This window comes from Hippopotamus amphibius, chromosome 6, assembly GCF_030028045.1.
Source record: "Hippopotamus amphibius kiboko isolate mHipAmp2 chromosome 6, mHipAmp2.hap2, whole genome shotgun sequence".
Taxonomy (NCBI): domain Eukaryota; kingdom Metazoa; phylum Chordata; class Mammalia; order Artiodactyla; family Hippopotamidae; genus Hippopotamus; species Hippopotamus amphibius.
The window spans coordinates 128,320,490-128,341,283 of record NC_080191.1 but is presented as its reverse complement, the minus strand read 5'-3'; the positions used below and the strand labels follow the sequence as shown (position 1 = coordinate 128,341,283).

Here is a 20,794-nt window from a genome sequence, read left to right as displayed (position 1 = left end):
TTTCTTTAGGAATCTTTTTAAGGAAGTCCTTGAATTTTTTTTCTCTTTATTTTGAAATAACTATAGATTCATAGGAGGTTGCACACATACACAGAAAAATGTACAAGGAGGTCCCTCCCCTTACTTTCCCTTGTAATATCTGGAAATCCCCGATTTTAAACATTCTTTTTAATAAATTATAGAGAAAAAGAATCTCCGAATAGAGAATGAAAAAAGTATTTGTTTTTCAAAAGTTTGTTCAAATAATGTGCAATTCTTTTAATGTATTTTTTGAAGGATCTAGGAGATTTAACTTTAAATTTTTTAAAACATGTATTAAGGGAATTTTTAATTCAGCTTATTAGACAAGCTTTAAAAGCTGCTTATTAAAAGATAATCTATTTCATTTGATGATTTTATTCTTTTCATTTTGTAAATCATAGCTTTAGGATTCAGTTTGGAAAGTGGTTGGGGCTCTGGACGAGCTGGACCAAGCTATAGTATGCCAGTTCATGCTGCAGTACAGATGACAACTGAACAGGTGTACTTCTCTCTTATTTTGTAATCTAAAAGTGAATTTTAAATGTTGAAGATTGATGCTTAAAAATATAAGATAAATATGCATGTGTTCGTATTAGTGATCTTTACATTGTTATGAAATATGTAGAATAAATAAAATATATATTGCAAATATTTATGTAGAAAGAAAACAGTCATAAGGAATATATCCACATACATGCATTCATGTATGCATTGAAACGCACACATTACTGTATATACCTGGGATGTTTCATTATGTTTTGATGTTTTTGTATTATTTGAAATTTTTAAAGTATCCATAATTTTAAAAGAACTTGAAGCTTGAAACTTAACGCCTTTCAGTAACGTTGCAAATGCAGTGCTAAAAAACTAGTTCCAAATCTTTGGCCTTAGTCTGTTTGTTACTTTGTCTACTTTGTGATCCATGATACTGTTATGCTGGGTTAGTTTGGGGAAGAAAGGATTATAAAATCAATTAATACAGATCAATCTACCAATTACACTGAAAAAAAGTTTTTTTAATACTTTATTTATTTGGTTGAGCTGGGTCTTAGTTGCAGCAGGCAGGCTCCTTAGTTGTGCATACGAACTCTTAGTTGCAACATGCATGTGGGATCTAGTTCCCTGACCAGGGATCGAACCCGGGCCCCCTGCATTGGGAGCACAGAGTCTTAACCACTGTGCCACCAAGGAAGTCCCACACTGAAACTTTTTTGTCTCTACTCATTAGTGTTAGCCTTTTTATATTCTAATTGTAGTTACTGTATTTTCCCTGATCATTGTTAGAAGGGCTTGAACCTGTGTATGGTGGGTAAACCCCAGATTACCTCCCCTCACTTTTTAGACTTGGCCTGATTTCTTCTGGGCCGCTGCTATGTATTTATTTGTTAATTTCCAAAAGTAATTATAACACATATATGTTACTATAAAATTGGACTAGATCAATTTAAAGAACCAGCTAAATTAGCATGATTGCAATTATCCTCATATTTTGTAGCACATGGCAGGTTTCTTATTATAGTAATAATCCATGAAATGTCATTTACTTGGGAGAGTCAAATATACCTGGTAGGATCTTGCCAAAATGGTTTGAATACAGCTAATAGAATCACAGAATTTCAATGGCAGAAGGAACCTTAGAGACATTCTAAATCTAGTTCATCCTGTTTGTTTTGCAGTAATAAGATACAGGGCCATACAGGTTAAGTGTCTTGCCCAAAGTTATATAAAGTTTTTTTGTGACAGAGCTGTGACTGAAACCCAGGGCTTAAAACTCCATGTTGTATTCTTTAGACTGTAACAGTTATCTAAAGGATCTATTTACTTTGCTTTTATTGAGCAGTATAGTATCTCAAAGAATTACTTTATATTATGTACCTTTGGTATTTGACTCTTTTAGTTTATTAAATGACTTGAAATCTCTGAATTAAGTGCTATTATTATTTTAATTGTTTCATAATGTTATTATTTGTTGTAGCTTAAGACAGAGTTTGACAAATTGTTTGAAGATTTAAAAGAGGATGATAAAACTCAGGAAATGGAACCAGCTGAGGTACTGAGCCAATATTTTCTATTTAAAACTATTTGGAATTTTAAAATATGGTATTAGTCTGTACATTTTTTTATGACAAGATCAGCTGTTTTCCAGATTCTGCATGGAGTAAAAGAAAGGGCTTATTGTATTTTTATTTATGACATTTCTTTATAGGCTGTTGAAACACCATTGCTTCCACATCAAAAACAAGCTCTAGCTTGGATGGTTTCACGGGAAAACAGTAAAGAACTTCCACCATTCTGGGAACAGCGAAGTGACTTATACTATAACACAATAACAAATTTTTCTGAAAAGGACCGACCAGAAAATGTTCATGGAGGAATTTTGGCTGATGATATGGGTTTGGTAATTATATTTTTTCTTGAGTTAATAACATTTTATATTGTAACTAAGATTTTATATGAAGTAATTTTGATGTAGCTAGAGATGGGAATATGTCAGTGCCAGTTTGGGACTAGATATCACTATCAGTGTAGAAGTAGTTTTTCCTATGGTTTTCACTTAAAATAATGCTGGGCTTTTTTTTTTCTTTTCTTTTTTTTTTCCTTTTGTTTGCCTAAGGTACAATTAAAATAATTGGCAGTAATGATATAAACAAGTGTTTCTCAATTTTCTTTTGAAATTCAAAGTAGCTTATCTTTCATGGGTTTTCTTAAAGGAAAGATATGATTCCTTACACCAGCACTTTTTATACTTTTTGGTCTCAGCAATCCTTTATGTTCTTAAAAATTATCGAGGATCCCAAAGAGCATTTGTTTTTGTGGGTTATCTCTGTTACTGTATCTGTTAATATTTATGGTATTAGATATTAAAATTTTTTATTAATTTTAAAATAACAGTTAATAAACTCATTACAGAAATAGCATATTTTGGAAAAGTACTCCAAAACAAAAGCAATTTTGATGAGAAGACTGGCATTGTTTTACATTTTTGCAAGTCTCTTTAATGTCTGGCCTAATAGTTGACAGATGAATTCTCGTATCTGTTCTTTCATTCATTCTGTTGTGATATGTTGTTTTTGTTGAAGTAAACATAGAAAATTAGTCCTTACACAGAAATGTATTTGAAAAGGAAGTATTTTAATAGCCGTTTTAGATAACTATATCTTCTTTGCTACAACAACAAAATTAAGCACGTATTAGTTCGTAAAAGGTTAGTAATTATAATGTGAAACTTTTTTTTTTTTTTTTGGCTGCACTATGCAGCATGTAGGATCTTAGTTCCCCAATTAGGGATCAAACCAGTGTTTCTATCATTGAGAGCAATGTGCAGAGTCTTAACCCCTGGACTGCCAGGAAAGTCCCTATAATGTAGAACTTAAAAATCATATCAGTGAACTTTTTATTGTCTGTTCCATTAAAATCCACTGGTGTAGCTTGCACATTGAATGGGTATTTTACCAATGCCTGATTTTGTAACATTACATAGTGCTCATTTGGAATATATTGGTTCACTGAGTTACGCATATCTGCCAAATGTTGATGTATTTTGTTATACAATGTAAAAAATTGATATTACTGCTCATATTATTAGAAAGGCATTTACATTTGGGAAACTTCTGTGCTCATAGTGTTGGATACAAGTTTTCTAACATAATTTTTGCTTGAAAGCTCATATTTTATCATTAGCAACAAACACTGTCAGTTGTGTCCTTTGGAGTTGATAGGCTCCCTTTATTCAGTTTTTCAAGAAAATGTCTGCCACTCATAACTAGTTGTCAGTCACTCTTTCAAGTTAAATGGTGATACTTGAAAGTGATGATGCATAGTAGCTAGTTGAGCTTGCAGTTCAGTCTCACAAGTGATTTTTCTCTAGATAACCTTCATATTTTGGTATGCAAAAGAAGTATTTTGTGTACTTCCCATCTTATTACACAGAATATTTAAAAGGTGTGTACTTAGGAGATTTGGTAAAATGAATGTGTACTGCTTCATCAGGAACATTCTTAAAGAACATTCTCAAAGTGAAACTGTTTCTTTGATTCTTTTTTTTGTTGTTTTTTTAACTGTGGTGGTTAAAAATACAATGATCACTAACATAATGTAGTGCCAACTGCTTTGTTTCATGCTAAGGCAGTAGCAGTTTTACCCACAGTTGATTTTTGTGGAATTACTACAGGTATCAACACAAATAAGTCAGAATCAAAATAGTTCTGACTGCACATACTCCTGAAAGGGTCCGGGGGAACTCCTAGGACCTGTGGACCACACCTTGAAAACTAAACTGCTGCTTTATACTGCTTTCAACTTGAAAGAAATTTATTTCTGAGTTGCTAATTATAAATTCAGCTATGGAAAATAATGAAAATTTTCAAGTTTCTATTTTTTAAAAAATGCACAAAAATATCTTGTCCTTGATGCTTTATTGGTAAGACATAGTCTTTAAGTTTTTGAATTATCTTTAAATGAAATTTAATAAAATAATTATGTTCATATTGGATTACTAGTCATTTTAAGTTCGCTCCAAATTATATGGTAAGCAAGTAGTTGTAGTTTCATGATATAAAATTATTGGTTCAGGGTTAAATGTGAAATTTTAAACAACAGTCATTCAATCAAATGACATTTCTCAAAGATGCTTACAGTACTTTATAGAGTAAATTATTTAATAACTGCTAGTAATACAGCATGGTAAAGTGTTTATTACCTTAATCAATGAAAAACTTCATTAATATGCATATTATTTAGTATAATAATCAGCACACTTCTCTGGCCCTGAATGCTGTTTGTTATTTTCTTGCTTGATTTAAAAATCAGTTTTGGAATGTTGTCGGGTCAACTGGGTTTCAGAATCTGACCACTTTTCTTTGTAAAACATTTTAAAGGGCAAAACTCTGACAGCCATTGCAGTGATTCTTACCAACTTCCATGATGGTGAACCTCTTCCTGTTGAAAGAATTAAGAAAAATCAACTGAAGAAGGTAAAGTATTAGTGTATTTTTTCTAAAGTCTCTGGTTTATTGTAAAACCTTTTAATTTTGTCGTTAAAAAATTATTGCCAAAAAATTGGTAACATCCAGTTTTTAAAGTATGATGAATGGCCTTTCTTGTGTGTTGCTGATAAAAGTTGATACTGCATTCTTGAAGGCAATTTGGTAATGTGTATCAAAAGCCTTAGAAGTGTTTATAATCTTTGACTTAATAATGCCATTTCAAAGAAACTAGCTAAAGAAGTTATCAGAAATGCATTTTTTCCAAAGAGAAATATACAAGTTTATTTTCCCAGCATTATTTTAAAGGCAGAAAAGAAATACCTCTCAATAAGATAACAGATAAATTGATACAACCATAAAATTTAATATTATGCAGCTACAAAATCCTGCTTTTGAAGAATGCTTTCATGATCTTTTTTCGTTTAAAAAAAAGGCCAGATACACATCTGTGTATAGAGTTTGAATCTTCATTTTGTGAATATATATTTCTGTATGTCTAAGTGTAGTCACACACGCTGTATGTGCTAAAATGTTAATAGTGATAATTATGTCCTAGTGATGAGACTTTGGCTGACTATTCTTAATGCTTAATTTGGGTATATTTTTATATATAGCATATTTACACATATATTTATATTCAGTTTCTAAGAATTAATAATGAACTAGTTTTGTAGGGAAAATAAATGTTATTACTATGATATGGTTATTCTTCATTCTCTGCTGAAAATCCAAAGAACTTAAAGTAGGAAATAACTGAGTGCAAGGTGTATGCACAATACCTCTTTTTTGGACTTTACTGCCGTTCTTCTAATTTTTTAGTTTTCAAAGATGCCGCATATCACATTCCTACCACTGTTTATTAAGATTCTATTTTATTAATTTCTGCACTTACATTTCCTTCTTTGTACTTTTATTGGGAGTTTAACTCTTGTTATTAACATCTGAAATTCAGTTCCCTACCATGAATAGTCCAGTGCTTTCCAGGTGCATCCTTTTCTTTCTACATTTAACTATTAAAACTTAAGAATAGCATCTAAGACTACTGTAAGCTTCATTGTTAATTACCAATTTAAAAATTATCTATTGTCAATAAGGCTTTCCCTTTTTCCCCAAGATCAGCCATGCATTTAATGTGTTATGTAATAGGAAGGTTTTAGGATATTTAGTTTGCTATATTATTTAAAATTGAGGCTGAAAATGTGATTTCCAGCTTAGCCTTTATTTAAGCAACAGAAATTTCGTTATTTCAGATAGATTTGAATATTCTAAGCGTACAGAGTGAGATGTTATTAAATTCCATGAGATTGGAACATAGTGTGATTTGATAGGTTGGACTTTATATATGCATATCTTTGAACTCTGTGAAGAAAAGGCTTGCTGAGAGAGTATTTAATATGGAAGAATAATGTAAAGGACATCCTCTATTTGTAGATAAACTTTTGAATTTTTTTTTGCGTGCTATTTAATATAATATAAATGATTGTACTGATTATTGAAGAAGACTGGGTAGAATGATGAAAGGCATTTTTAACATTAGTTTCTTGGAGCTAATGCTTTAAAAAGTGAATTATCTAAATAACTTCTAGTTACATATCTCTAAAAGTGGTACATCTTGGATTTTTAATTTATTTAGACTCATACCATTGAAAGGGGATGGATTTTCTTTTCAACCACATTTTTAGTAAAACATAAACTTTAAAGGGATTTTATAAAATGTTTAAAATTCTATTTTTTAAAAAACTAAAATAAAATATCCTTTATTGGCTTTAATTCTAGGCAAAAATTACATTTTATTCCTGTTAACCAATCCTGAACACCACTCTGAGGTCTTGATTCAAAATATTACTTACCTTTCACAATATGACCTTTCTTTGTAAACTGGAAGAATTAATTTAATTTAACCCAATTTTATTTGTCATTTCTACCTACAGAATCAAGTCTAGAATTAAAAATAAGGTTGGAGGAACCCTGCCCTACTAGACTCAGTTGAAAATATTTTCACAGAGAACTATAAAATTTTACTTTTATAGAAGTTCTTGTGCTCATGTACACATAGATGCATTTTGAAACAAAGGAGAACATATGAAGTAAAGAGGACAAAGTCAGAGTTGGCAGGAAAATCCCTGATAGAGTAAGGGAGGAGACACTCTGAAACATGACTGTTAGGCCTACCCATCCTGGGAATTCCAGAAAAAAAGGATGACAATGGCAGCCTCATTAAAGATCTACTGAGTTAGGGACTCTTGGTTTGAAAGTTTGTAATCTTAGAATTCCTTTTAATTCTAAAGTAAATCCCATATCATGAATATTTCTCACAGTAACTAATATGCCATTTATAATTGAGGTTTGCTTTTTGTATTGGTTTTGAAAAGGTTAAGACAGACTAGTTTTCTTTTTTGAGATACTTGTGATGAAAAAATTTTTTATCAATTTGTATACTTTTCCTCTTAATGCACCTCCTTCCATTGCTCCAGAATGGGGTAGCAATTTAAGTAGTCTCTATTATATAAAGTGAAGCAATATAGAATAGGTAGCGTTTTTAAGTTTACTTAAAACTGACAGCAGTACTATGTAAGAAATATGCCTCTTCATCCAGGAATGTAATGTTTACGACGAATCTATGAAACTTGGAGGGAACAATACCAGTGAAAAGGCAGATGGACTAATCAAAGGTAAACTTTAATTTTGAACATGACCCCATATTTGGTTTAGATTTTTTCCAATTTAATGATGTAATTCCAGCTCTGGCTTAGTACTGTACAAAAATTTCAGATATCTTTTTCTAAAGAATCTCCTGACTGGTAGTCAGGAAAAATTTCATCAAGGAGGCGATGATGGAGTCAGGTGGTAGCACATTGAGAAACTGAGGAAGAGCATTTTCAGTTGAGAAAAAAATAGAAAAACCGTGAAAGGGCAGCTAAAAGCAAAACAAAACATAGGGTATATTGCTCTGGGACCTCAGAGTATTTATAATGGTATTTATAATGTAAATGAATAACAGCAGAATATTAATGAATATTCATGAATAACAGCAGATAAAGATGGAAAGATAGGTTAGAGCCAAATTAGAGGAGAAATGAAAAGAGATCTATGGATTTAACAGTTATATGGCTTGGATTTAGCAGTCAGTGACTTTCATGAAATTAATTTCTAAGGATTGGTTAGAGCAGAGTAAGACTGAAAATATTTTAAAATAAGACTAGTAGATGAAGAATTGTAAATAACAACTGTGTACTGTTATGAATTTTGCCGTTTGAGATAGGAGAAAAATAGTTGGCAAGAGAGGCAGAATTGAGGGTTTTGGGGGGAGTTTAAGAAAGAAGTCCATGGATAGGAAAAGATTTTGTATACAATGGAGAGAATAATTTGTTGGCCTGTGGGAGGAAATGAGATCTAGAAAATAGGTAGATGAGTTGGCATTAGAAGGAAAGGAAGTAAGGTTGAGGAAAAATATAGATAATTGAGGGAATAAAAAAGTAAGAAAATTGATAATTTATAGAAGATGACATCTGATTTTCTTTGTAAAGTGAAGTAGGTCATCTGCTGGGAATAAAAGTTTAAAATCTGGGCTAAAAAAAAAATCTAAGGTTCCAATGTAGTATAGATCATCCAGGTGTGTGGGTAGGGAGACTGTGTGATAGGTTAAAAGAGTTGCTAAGTGATACAAGGTGACAACTGAGATTAGAAAATGTACAGTTATAATACCACCTGTTTATTATTCTTTTTTTTTTTCCCAGCAGCTCTCAGCTGCCTTGGTATAGCAGGAAATTCGTCTAGTTTGGGCATTGGCTAGATAACTATAGGGGAAAGACTGGGCACAAAAAAATTGAAGGTACTTTTTAGTGAGAAAATACTAGATTAGGAAACTGTAGAGAGCATAGCTGGCTCATTGAAAGAATAGGAATGAAGATATTAAGAAAGTTGAGCTATTGAGTTGGAAAACCATGGTTTTAAGGATACTGCTAGTCTAAGACAATTTACTAATACTCTGTGTATTTGTCCTTTTCTTTGAAATGGGAGGATCTAGATGTAGTGGAGAACCCAGTATTTCAGATGTCAAGGGAAAGAATAAATATCCCAAGTCAGAATTCTCTAGCTCCCGCCCCAAAAGGTAAACTCTGTTATGGTTTGATTTTATTTAATATGTTTAAACTCTTTCTCTGTTTTCTTACATGTAGGAGAGAGATACGACCATTATCTCAGTTGCATAGTTTTTTCAAATACATTCTTTAGTTTGAAATTGCTAAAGTCACTATGACTTAAATAGGTAGACTGTTCTCATTTTATAGGTGAAAAAATGTAATATTAACATATAAAGGAGGTGAATTAGTAATTTTTAATAATCACTTGTCTTTCTCCTATTTTCTTATTTCTTTCACGTAGGAACTGAGATCTAGCTCTTGGGTTTTTCGTTTTTGTTAAGACTTTAGAAGAGTTTTCTTTATGAATTTGAGGAGTTGAGAATTGATGAATATTTATTGGATGGCCTGACAAAAGCGTTCTCTGTTCATCTGAGTTCTTTCTCACTTTACCTTTAGTGGAAATAAGACATAATAACGTTATTTATGGAAAGTATTATATTAATGTAGACCGGAGGGAGAATTTGAATAAAACACATTATGCCCCTCTGATCTCCACTTGAATCTGTTAACTTTATAAATTTTATTTACTCTCTGAGGTAGATCTCAGTATTTGGCTTTTGTGTTTTATTGTCCACCATCAATATCTGCAGGCATGACTTCAGATCTGAGTCCCTCTTAGCTATTCCACCAATAGGAATTTCAAAACTGGGGCTTTGTTAATTGTTCTCAGTCTTTAATACCTGTCTGAACTGAGCACAAAACCAGGACTCATCAGTTTTCCTCTCATCTGGATCTCAAATCTTGTAACTCTGAACTGACCATGAGTCTGGGTAACAGAGCAATGTTAGGTAGACCAGCTCAGATTAAAGGGTGTGGAAATAATGATGACATGGGAAAAACAACAACAACCAACACATATACTATAACTAATACATATATACTTAACTGTGTAACAGGCATTATTTTAGAGGCTTTGCATGTGGTAACACATTGTATCCTACAAAGTGGATTGTGTCTTTATTCCTATTCTCCAGGTGAGGAAACTGAAGCTTAGAAGAATATTAGGTGACTTGTCTAAATTTAGTCACATAGCAAATAAATGGTGGAATGGAGATTTGAATCTAGGCAGTCTCAGTTCAGAGTCCATTGTTCTTAGGCACTTAACCACCATACTGTACTGTTTCTACACAGGATTTATAAAAATTTTATTGTGAAAGAATTATATGTTTGCCTCTTAGCTGCCTATTTCATTATATTGGAGGGTTTTCTTTGATAATCAGTCATTTCTTTTTTGTTCTAGTTTTATATGTGTTTTAATTGAATTACCAAATATTGAACAAAGTGTTGAAGGGATTACTATTTTAGAATGGTTTACTTTCTCAAATTTATTTTAATAATAGTGATACTGCATTTGTATAGTGAATGCATCTGGCTATGAAAACAAAATGCTTTTAGCAAATTTGACTTTCATTTGTCAAATAAAACTTTTTTCCCTTGAAATGTTTTCAAAAAATAAACTGGGGAAGGACAAAAGCACTTGTATTAATTACATTTATTAAATATAAGTTTTTATATCCCATTTTGTTTTGGGTTGATAAAAAATTTGGGTATACTTAATTTTAGGAGAAAAACTGCTGTACAATACACTGAAAGCAGCGATTCAGAGGAAATTGAAATAGGTGAATTGCCACAGAAAATGAAAGGTAATATGAAATAAGTTTGATTTGGTAATGTCCTATATTTTAATTTTCTAGTGTGACCACCTTATATTTGGTTTTGTTTTTAGGCAAACTGAAAAATACACAGTCAGAGACTAAAATCAGAGTAAAAGGTACGTATGTACTTCTCAGTATCCCTAATCTACACTTAAAGATTATTAAAGTTAAAACATCGTTGATTTGTATCTGTCTGGCTTGGAATTCTTTAGTAATAGGTCTTAAATTTGACCGCTTTTTACATTTGAACTATTTATGCTTACCACGGGTATTAAATGAATGAAGCAAATTGAAAGAATAGGTTCAAATTAAAATCTAAGAGAATATATTTAAACCAATTTTAGATGGAACAAAATAGTTTCTACTAACAAAATGACTTCAATAAAACCTTTTCTGTATACGTATAAATTGTAGTTACAAAAGTAGGATGAGATTGCCTCCTTGTCAGTATGGTACTACTATTGCTGTTACTTAACATTATACAGATTTACAAATATTCAATGAGTGTCTTTACTTTTTCCTTATCTTTCAAACATACACTTTACTTTTTCTCTTGATCTGATTGTATTGTATTCCTAATAAGTTAAGAAATTGTATTGCATTTAGAAAATAACTCATCACCATTGACTGATCTGAAAATTTGGCAGCATCTTCATTAAAAGTTAGACTCCTGTTTCATTGAAAATATTCTCCTTTCACTGGGGAACTGAATCACTTTGCATATGGCTGCTTCTACTTTCATATCTCTTTCTCAAGAGAAGCAACAATCTATCATGAATGACTACATTTCTTCCCTGAGCTGGAAAGATAGTGTCAAAAGAGACAATTTGGTTACTAGAAATTATTTTATTTTTATTTAATAATATAAGCTCTTAAGAAAGTGTGGAAGTAGTAGTATATTTCCTATTCTTAGAAAGTACCTGTACTTAAGTACAGGAGAGAATTAGTTTTCAAATATCTCAATGATTCTGTGGTTTTTACTTCAGCAGGATCCTCTAAGGTTAAAGAAGATGTAGAGTTTGCATGTGCACTTACTTCATCTACCCCTGCAACAAAAAAGAAAATGTTGAAAAAGAGTAAGTAAATCTGCTGGGTTTTTAGCTTCTGTTTGGTTTGTTTTTTTTCTTTTTCAAAGAAAATTTTAATGACAAAAGTTATAAAACCATATTACAAGAAATTATAGAAAAGAAAAAAGTCTCATTTTTAAAAGTGCACTTTGATGTATTTTCCTATTCTGTTTGTTTTAGTTAGGTCAAAAATATGATGGGAGGAGGTCCCTTATTCATCTGAGTAGCAGAAGTATTTTTTCTAGTAAAAGCACAGATCAATTTATGGCTGCTTTAGAGCTTAATTTCATTTAGATTAATTAGAATTATTATAAAGATTTAATTTTTTGGTATGAGAAGAATTTGCTTTTCAATTAAAAATGTAAGTGATCTTTATTATTAGTTTATATTTTGTAATTCATAGGAAAATGACACTGCTTAAGAGTCTGAATATTTAAAATGGAAAGAGAGTGAACTGTGGTTAAGGTGATCTGGGACAAGTTATATCTCTGCACCTTGGTATCCTCCATTTTACATGTTGGAGATACAGCAGACAAAAGTCCATTTTCATGGAGCTTATGTCTAGTGATGGGGGGAGCAAAATAGACAAGTAAACATATAATTAAAATTTTTTAATTTTTTTATTGAAGTATAGTTGTGGCTCTATAATATATGTTACAGGTGTACAATATAGTGATTCACAATTTTTAAAGGTAGTACTCTATAGTTATTATAAAATATTGGCTATATTCCCTGTGTTGTACCATATATCCTTGTAGCTTATCTTATACCTAATAGTTTGTACCTCTTACTCCCCTACCCCTACGCTGTCCCTTCCCTATTCCTTCTCCCCACTGGTAACCGCTAGTTCTCTATATCTGTGAGTCTGCTTTTTTGTTATATTCACTAGTTTGTTGTATTTTTTAGATTCCACATATAAGTGATATTTGTCTTCTCTGTCTGACTTATTTCACTTAGCATAATGCCTTTCAAGTCCATTTCATGTTGCTGCAAATGGCAAAATTTTGTTTTTTGTTTTTTAAAACACTGTTTTATTTATTTACTAAAAAAAATTTTTTTTTGGCTGCACTCCATGGCTTGTGGGATCTTAGTTCACCTACCAGGGATCAAACTCAGGCCATGGCAGTGTAAGCAGCCAAGTCCTAGAGGCTGGACCACCAGGCAGTTCCCCAAATTTCATTCTTTTTAATGGCTGAGTAATATTCCAATGTGTGTGTGTATTACATCTCCTTTATGCATTCATCTGCTGATGGACACTTAGGTTGCTTCCATATCTTAGCAATTGTAAATAATGCTGCTGTGAACATTGAGGGTGTATGTATTTCTTAGAATTAGTGTTATCTTTTTTGGTTGTATACCCAAGAGTGGAATTGCTGGGTCATATGGTAGTTCTATTTTCAGTTTTTTGAGAAACTTACATACTGTTTTCCACAGTGGCTGCACCAATTTACATTCCCACGAACAGTGTATGAGGGTTCCCTTTTCTCTACATCCTTCACCAACTTTTGTTATTTGTCTTCTTTGTGATGATAGCCATTCTGACAGGTGTGAGGTGATATCTCTTTGCAGTTTTGATTTGCATTTCCCTGATGATTAGCGATGTTGAGCATATTTTCCTGTGCCTGTTGGCCATCTACATTTCCTTTTTGGAAAAATGACTCTTCAACTCTTCTGCCCATTTTTCTTTTCTTTTCTTTTTTTTTAAATATGGAACACTTCATGAATTTGCATGTCATCCTTGTGCAGGGGCCATGCTAATCTCTGTATCATTCCAATTTTAGTATATGTGCTGCTGGAACAAGCACCTTCCCATTTTGCAATCAGATTGTCTTTTTTGATATTGAGTGTGTGCACTGTTTATATATGTTGGATATTAGTCCCTTATCAGCCATATCATTTGCAAATATATTCTCCCATTTAGTAGGCTGCCTTTTTGTTTTGTCGATGGTTTCCTTTGCTGTGCAAAAGATTTTAAGTTTAATTAGGTCCCATTTGTTTATTTTTGCTGTTATTTCCTTTAGGAGATAGATCCAAAAAATACTGCTGTGATTTATGTCAGTGTTCTGCCTGTTTTCTTTAAGGAATTTCCTAGTATCCAGCCTTACGTTTAGGGTGTCTATTTTGAGTTTATTTTTGTATGTGGTGTTAGAGAATGTTCTATTTTCATTCTTTTACATGTAGTTTTCCCAGCACCACTTATTGAAGAGACTGTCTTTTCTCCATTGTATATTCTTGTCCTTTTTTTTGTCGTAGATTAAGTGACCATAAGTGTGTGAGTTTATTTTTGGGCTCTCTATCCTGTTCCGTTGATCTATGTGTCTGTGTTTGTGCCGGTACCATACTGTTTTGATTACTGTACCTTTGTGGTATAGTCTGAAGTCACAGAGCAGTGCTGTGAAAATCATTGCTGCTGAACAGAAAAAAGAAAAAATTAAAAGAAATGAGGATACCTTAAGAGACCTCTGGGAAAACATCAGGTGCACTAATATTCGCATTATACGGGTCCCAGAAGGAGAAGAGCGAGAGAAAAGGCCTGAGACGTAAAAGCTAAAACCCTAACCTGCGAAAGGAAACAGTCACCCAAATCAAGGAAGCACAGAGAGTCCCGTACAAGATAAATCCAAAGAGGAACATGCCAAGACACATTGTAATTAAAATGGCAAAAACTAAAGATAAAGAGAGAATATTAAATGCAGCAAGGGAAAAGCAGCAATTAACATACCAGGGAACTCCCTTAAGGCTATCAGCTGATTTTTCAGCAGAAATTCTGCAGGCCAGAAGGGAGTGGCATGACTTATTTACAGTGATGAAAGGGAACAGCCTACAACCAAGAATACTCTACCCAGCAAGAGTCTTCTTCAGATTTGATGGAGAAATCAAAAGCTTTATAGACAAGCAAAAGCTGAAAGAGTTCACCACCAAACCAGCTTTACAGCAGTTGTTAAAGGAACTTTTCTAGGCTAAAAAGGAAAAGCCACAACTAGAAACAAGAAAATTAAGAAATGAAAAAACTCACCAGGAAAGGCAAACTTAAAGTAAGTAGGAAATCATTCTCATACAAAGCTAGTAGGTAGCTAATAGTAAAGCTAATAGTAAAATCATCTATGTCCACAATAATCAGTTAAGGGATACACAAAACAATTAGATGTAAAATATGATCTCGAAAACAGTAATCATGAGGGGCTTTTTTAAATGCATTTGAAATTGACATCAGCAGCTTAAAACAATCATGTGTATGTATAAACTGCTATGGTAACCGCAAACCAAAAATCTATAGAAATATACACACACTAAAGAAAAGGCATGGAAACATGACACTAAAGAAAGTCATCACATAACAAGAGAACAAAAGAAGAAAGAGGAAAAAAACCTACAAAAAGAAATCCAAAACAATTAACAAAATGGCGTTAAGAAGATCTGTATCAGTAATTACCTTAAATGTAAATGGACTAAATGTTCCAATCAAAAGACATAGAGTGGCTGAATGGATACAAAAACAAAACCCATATATATGCTGCCTATAAGAGATCTAGGGACACACACATACTGAAAATTAGGGGTTGGAAAAAGGTATTCCATGCTAATAGAAATCAAAAGCTCAAGTAGCAATACTTATATCAGACAAAGTAGACTTTAAAATAAAGATTGTTGCAAGAGACAAAGAAGAACACTACATAATGGGTAAGGAACCAATCCAAGAAGGAGATAGAATAATTGTAAATGTATGTGCACCCAACATAGGAGCACCTAAATATATAAGGCATAATTTTAATTAGTAAATGCTGTGAAGAAAATAAAGGAGGATAGTGAAATAAAGATTGACCGAAGGTGCCTGTTTAAGAAGGTGATGTTTGAGCTAACAAAGAAAGATGAGAAATAGTTGACTTTGATATAAAAATCAGACAATTAGGAATAGGAAATATAGGTTTTAGATTACTCTTGACCCTAACTTTAGAAATTTTAGGAAGTGTGGGACTTCCCAGGTGGTCCAGTGGTTAAGACTCTGCACTTCCAATGCAGAGGGCACAGATTTGATCACTGGTCAGGGAAGTTCTGCATGCCGTGTGGTGCCATGTGGTGTGGCCAATAAATAAATGAAAAAAGAAATGTGGAATTTTCAATTGAGATAGAATTAAGTTCACAGGAAAAAGTCGCTTTCTGTTGCAGACACATAGCTGTGATATGAGAGTAACTTGAAAAATCATAGCTGTGATAGTATCAAAAAACCATATTTCTGAAAGAGAAGCAGAATAGAAACAAATATCAGTGAGTATCCTGTGGTAGATAGTGGTTTCTTAAATTTAAGACACAAAAAGTAATGAGGAAAAGATTGATTAAATTATGCTACATTTTAAATTTCTGTGCATCAAAAGGCACCGTAAAGTGAAGAATGATAAGGCTTAAGAAAAATTTCTGCTAAGTGTAGCATGGATTAGTATCTAGAATATGTAAAGAATCCTTTACAAATCAATTAGAAAAAGACAGCCCAATAGGGAAATAGACACTAAGAATATAAATGTACAGTCCATGGAAAGAAAGCCAAGTAACCAGTAAACATAGGGAAAGGATAGACAGACTCAATCATTGGGTAAATGCAAATTAAAGGAACAGCAAGATACTATCTCATACATCATGTTTACAGATATTAAAAAAACTCTCAGGGAATTCCCTGGTGTTCCACTGCTTAGAGCTCTGCGCTCTCACTGCCAGCGGGCCCAGGTTCAATCCCTGGTCGGGGAACTAAGATACTACAAGCCATGAGGTGTGGCCAGAAAATTAAAAAGAATCTCACAGTGTCAAGTGTAGGCAAGGTTGTATAGCAACAAGAATGCACGGTGGATGGAAGTGTGAATTACCATGAAGAGAGCAAGTAGGCCGAATATAATGAAGCCAAGGATACATGACCTAGAACTCTGTCTTTATATCTACTAGGAAATGTGAAAAAATAGTTTTCATTACCACATTATTTTAGTGAAATATTGGAAATAATGTAAGTACTGTCTGATGGGGAATGGAAAATAAAATCATCATGTGTCCTTCCATAGGCTGTCTGAGTGTCCTCACAATATGGCAGCTGGCTTCCCCCAGAGGGAGAGCAGCACCTAAGACAGAAGTGTATTTTTTATAACTTAATCTCAGAAGTGATATAGTATCATTTCTACCATATCCAATTGGTCACATAGACCAACCCTAGTTGAGTGTGGGAGGGGACTCACAAGGCTGCCACTGTCAGGAAGTAGGTATCATTGGGGGCCATGCTGGAGTCTGGCTACCATTTTAACTGTATTACAAATTCAGAAAACTGCACAAAACAAATGTTCCCTTTAATAACTGTGAATAACCTAACGAGTATTAGGAGATATTCCAAACTGGGAAGTCCAGTCATAGTCCTAAACCTTCCCCCATAAATAGTCACTATCTGGATTTTTAGTTGTATAAAGTTGCAAGATAGGGCTTCCCTGGTGGTGCAGTGGTTAAGAATCCACCTTCCAGTGCAGGGGACACGGGTTCGATCTATGCTCCTGGAAGATCCCACATGCCTCAGAGCAACTAAGCCTGTCTGCCACAACCATTGAGTCCACACACCGCAGCTCCTGAAGCCCGTGTGCCTAGAGCCTGTGGACCACAACAAGAGAAGCCACCACAATGAGAAACCCACGCACCACAACAAAGAGTAGCCCCTGCTCACCACAGCTAGAGAAAGCCCATGTGCAGCAATGAAGCCCCAATGCAGCCAAAAATAAATCATAAATAATAAAATAAATCTTTAAAAAAAAAATAAAGTTGCAAGGTAAAATCTAGTCCATCATGTTACTTCATTATGGCTAGAAACAGAAGTCCTTCATTTTAATTCTTTCTAATTTCTCTTCATAGAGGCACATTTTTGTCATATCTTTATTGACTTATGTATGTTTGAGGGGAAAAAAAAAACAGCTGAAGAATGTGTCACTGATTCATTCTTTCAGGAGCATCTGCAATGGAGAGTTCAAAGAAAACTGATGTTGAAGAGAGACCAAGAACAACACTGATCATTTGTCCACTTTCTGTGTTAAGCAACTGGATTGTAAGTCTTCATAGCCCTTTAAAAATATGATATAATTTATATTTGTCTTACACTCTAAAAAGTCGTTCATTGGGAGAAATATGCTTGATCAGCACTTTACATTTAAAAATTCAAGTAATTGTTAAATGGGGTTACACTTGCTGAATTGAAGTAATTTTTCTTTGAAAATTTATAGTAAACATTGTCAGTTGCTATCATAGGATTTGGCTTGTACTTCTGCCTCTTCCATTTCTATCCCCCAAAGTATGAAAGGCATATAATTTAAGACCACACCATATTTATGAACTGTTGGAATCTCTCTCTTCTTTTGAATCTCTTTTTTAAGAATACCACTAATGTAACTTTTGTTTTTATAACAGCTTGTAACATTTAGTGAGCTCCTGTGTGCTCAGTTTTTCCCTAAGCTCTTTTCATAGATTTTCTCATTTAATCCTCAGAACTGTTATTCTCATTTTCCAGGTGATCAAATTGAAACAGAAATTAAGTAACATGCCTGAGGTCATCCAGCCAGTAAATGATGGAGCTAAGATATAGTCTCCAACATTCTGACTTTAGAGCCTATGCTTTTAAGGCTACCCACCAGAAAATAGTCTTTTTTTTTTTTTTCCAGATTGCTTTTCTGTTCTAAGACATTACATTAGAATAGAACCTCTTTATGTGTTACGTGTAGGAGCATCTTGGTTCTATTTCCTTTCCAGTTTGAGCTTCAAGCTGCATGTTATAAAGAAATAATGACTCCGTTGGAAATATTGTGAACATAAAGACCACTGGATGTGAACTTCCATTCTTGCCATCTCCAAGGTTATCTGCATCTCTCCTGGCCTTTCCTCCTCTAATCTCAGAGGTGGAAGAGGTCCTGTTCTTTGTAAGATCAATACCTTAGTCTGTATATTAGATTCCATCTCTTTCTGCTTTTGCATTTTGTCTGTTATTTTTCCCCTTGCCTGGTTATTCAGTATCTCGCCACTGGCTCTTTCATGAAACATACTCATATCTTTTTCATTTTAAAATACTTTTTCTTGATTATGTCTCACCTTTTAAGTTGCTACTCTTCTTGCCTTCACTGTCATAACTCTTGGGGTTTAATTTCCACTTTATGCTTTTATTTACTAACTCCTTAGCTCATTGTAATTTGGCTGCTGCCACCAGTTTCTCTAAATTTCCTTGGAAAAGATTAGTAGTTACTGTCCGATTGTCAAATTCTGTGACCTCTTTCATATCTTCTTGACTTTTATGTAGCTTTGCCTTCTTTGGCTCTTATCTTTTAATTATAAGTTTTGGTATTTATTTTTTTTTTTAATTACACCATCTCCTCATTAGTGTCATTTTTCCTGTTAGGACCAGAATGGGTTTTAATTCTCTCTTGCTCATTTTTTTATTCCAACAAAGCTATGCTATTTCTTTCTTTTTTTTTTTTTATTTTTTTGGGGGTACACCAAGTTCAGTCATCTGTTTTTATACACATATCCCCGTATTCCCTCCCTTCCTTGACTCCCCCCCCACCTCGAGTCCCCCCCCCACCCTCCCCGCCCCAGTCCTCTAAGGCATCTTCCATCCTCGAGTTGGACTCCCTTTGTTATACAACAACTTCCCACTGACTGTCTGTTTTACAGTTGGTAGTATATATATGTCTGTACTACTCTCTCGCTTCGTCTCAGTTTCCCCTTCACCCCCAGCCCCCTCCCATACCTCAAGTTCTCCAGTCCATTCTCTGTATCTGCGTCCTTGTTCTTGTCACTGAGTTCATCAGTACCATTTTTAGATTCCGTATATGTGAGTTAGCATACAATATTTGTCCTTCTCTTTCTGATTTACTTCACTCTGTATGACAGATTGTAGTTCTATCCACCTCATTACATATAGCTCCATCTCATCCCTTTTTATAGCTGAGTAATATTCCATTGTATATATATGCCACATCTTCTTTATCCATTCATTTGTTGATGGACATTTAGGTTGCTTCCATGTCCTGGCTATTGTAAATAGTGCTGCAATAAACATTGTGGTACAAGTTTCTTTTGGGATTATGGTTTTCTTTGGGTATATGCCCAGTAGTGGGATGACTGGATCATATGGTAGTTCTATTTGTAGTTTTTTAAGGAACCTCCAAATTGTTTTCCATAGTGGCTGGACCAACTTACATTCCCACCAGCAGTGCAGGAGAGTTCCCTTTTCTCCACACCCTCTCCAACATTTGTTGTTTCCAGATTTTGTGATGATGGCCATTCTGATTGGTGTGAGGTGATACCTCATTGTGGCTTTGACTTGCATTTCTCTGATGATTAGTGATGTTGAGCATCTTTTCATGTGTTTGTTGGCCAACTGTATGTCTTCTTTGGAGAAATATCTATTTAGGTCTTCTGCCCATTTGTGGATTGGGTTATTTGCTTTTTTGGTATGAAGCTTCATGAGCTGCTTGTATATTTTGGAGGTTAATCCTTTGTCCGTTGTTTCATAGGCAATTATTTTTTCCCATTCTGAGGGTTGCCTTTTAGTCTTGTTTATGGTTTCTTTCGCTGTGCAAAAGCTTTTAAGTTTCATGAGGTCCCATTTGTTTATTCTTGATTTTATTTCCATGATTCTAGGAGGTGGGTCAAAAAGGATCTTGCTTTGATAAATGTCATAGAGGGTTCTGCCTATGTTTTCCTCTAGGAGTTTGATAGTGTCTGGCCTTACATGTAGGTCTTTAATCCATTTGGAGTTTATTTTTGTGTATGGTGTTAGGAAGTGTTCTAATGTCATTCTTTTACATGTAGCTGTCCAATTTTCCCAGCACCACTTATTGAAGAGGCTGTCTTTTTTCCATTGTATACTCGTGCCTCCTTTGTCAAAGATAAGGTGCCCATATGTGTTTGGGCTT

At 33.7% G+C, this 20,794-nt stretch overlaps 1 protein-coding gene and 1 non-coding gene across 8 annotated transcripts in view; one reads left to right on the top strand and one right to left on the bottom strand.

Annotated features, from left to right (window-relative positions):
• HLTF (helicase like transcription factor) overlaps positions 1 to 20,794 on the top strand; it is a 58,634-nt gene that overhangs the window by 13,009 nt on the left and 24,831 nt on the right. For 5 of the 7 annotated variants that reach the window (XR_009054291.1, XM_057738721.1, XM_057738719.1 and 2 more), the window contains exons 5-14: positions 423 to 520; positions 1,997 to 2,071; positions 2,228 to 2,419; positions 4,899 to 4,994; positions 7,603 to 7,678; positions 9,027 to 9,117; positions 10,712 to 10,791; positions 10,875 to 10,919; positions 11,790 to 11,879; positions 17,837 to 17,934. Coding sequence is in view for 6 of the 7 variants with exons in the window: in XM_057738721.1 (XP_057594704.1) it covers positions 423 to 520; positions 1,997 to 2,071; positions 2,228 to 2,419; positions 4,899 to 4,994; positions 7,603 to 7,678; positions 9,027 to 9,117; positions 10,712 to 10,791; positions 10,875 to 10,919; positions 11,790 to 11,879; positions 17,837 to 17,934 (941 nt within the window). In the remaining variant the exon portion in view is untranslated. The remainder of the gene's footprint in view (positions 1 to 422; positions 521 to 1,996; positions 2,072 to 2,227; positions 2,420 to 4,898; positions 4,995 to 7,602; positions 7,679 to 9,026; positions 9,118 to 10,711; positions 10,792 to 10,874; positions 10,920 to 11,789; positions 11,880 to 17,836; positions 17,935 to 20,794) is intronic. The other 2 variants (XM_057738722.1, XM_057738724.1) reach the window with 1 other exon arrangement.
• LOC130856170 (U6 spliceosomal RNA) lies at positions 13,572 to 13,675 on the bottom strand. Its single transcript, XR_009054466.1, has one exon. It is a non-coding gene; the product is annotated as a U6 spliceosomal RNA (small nuclear RNA).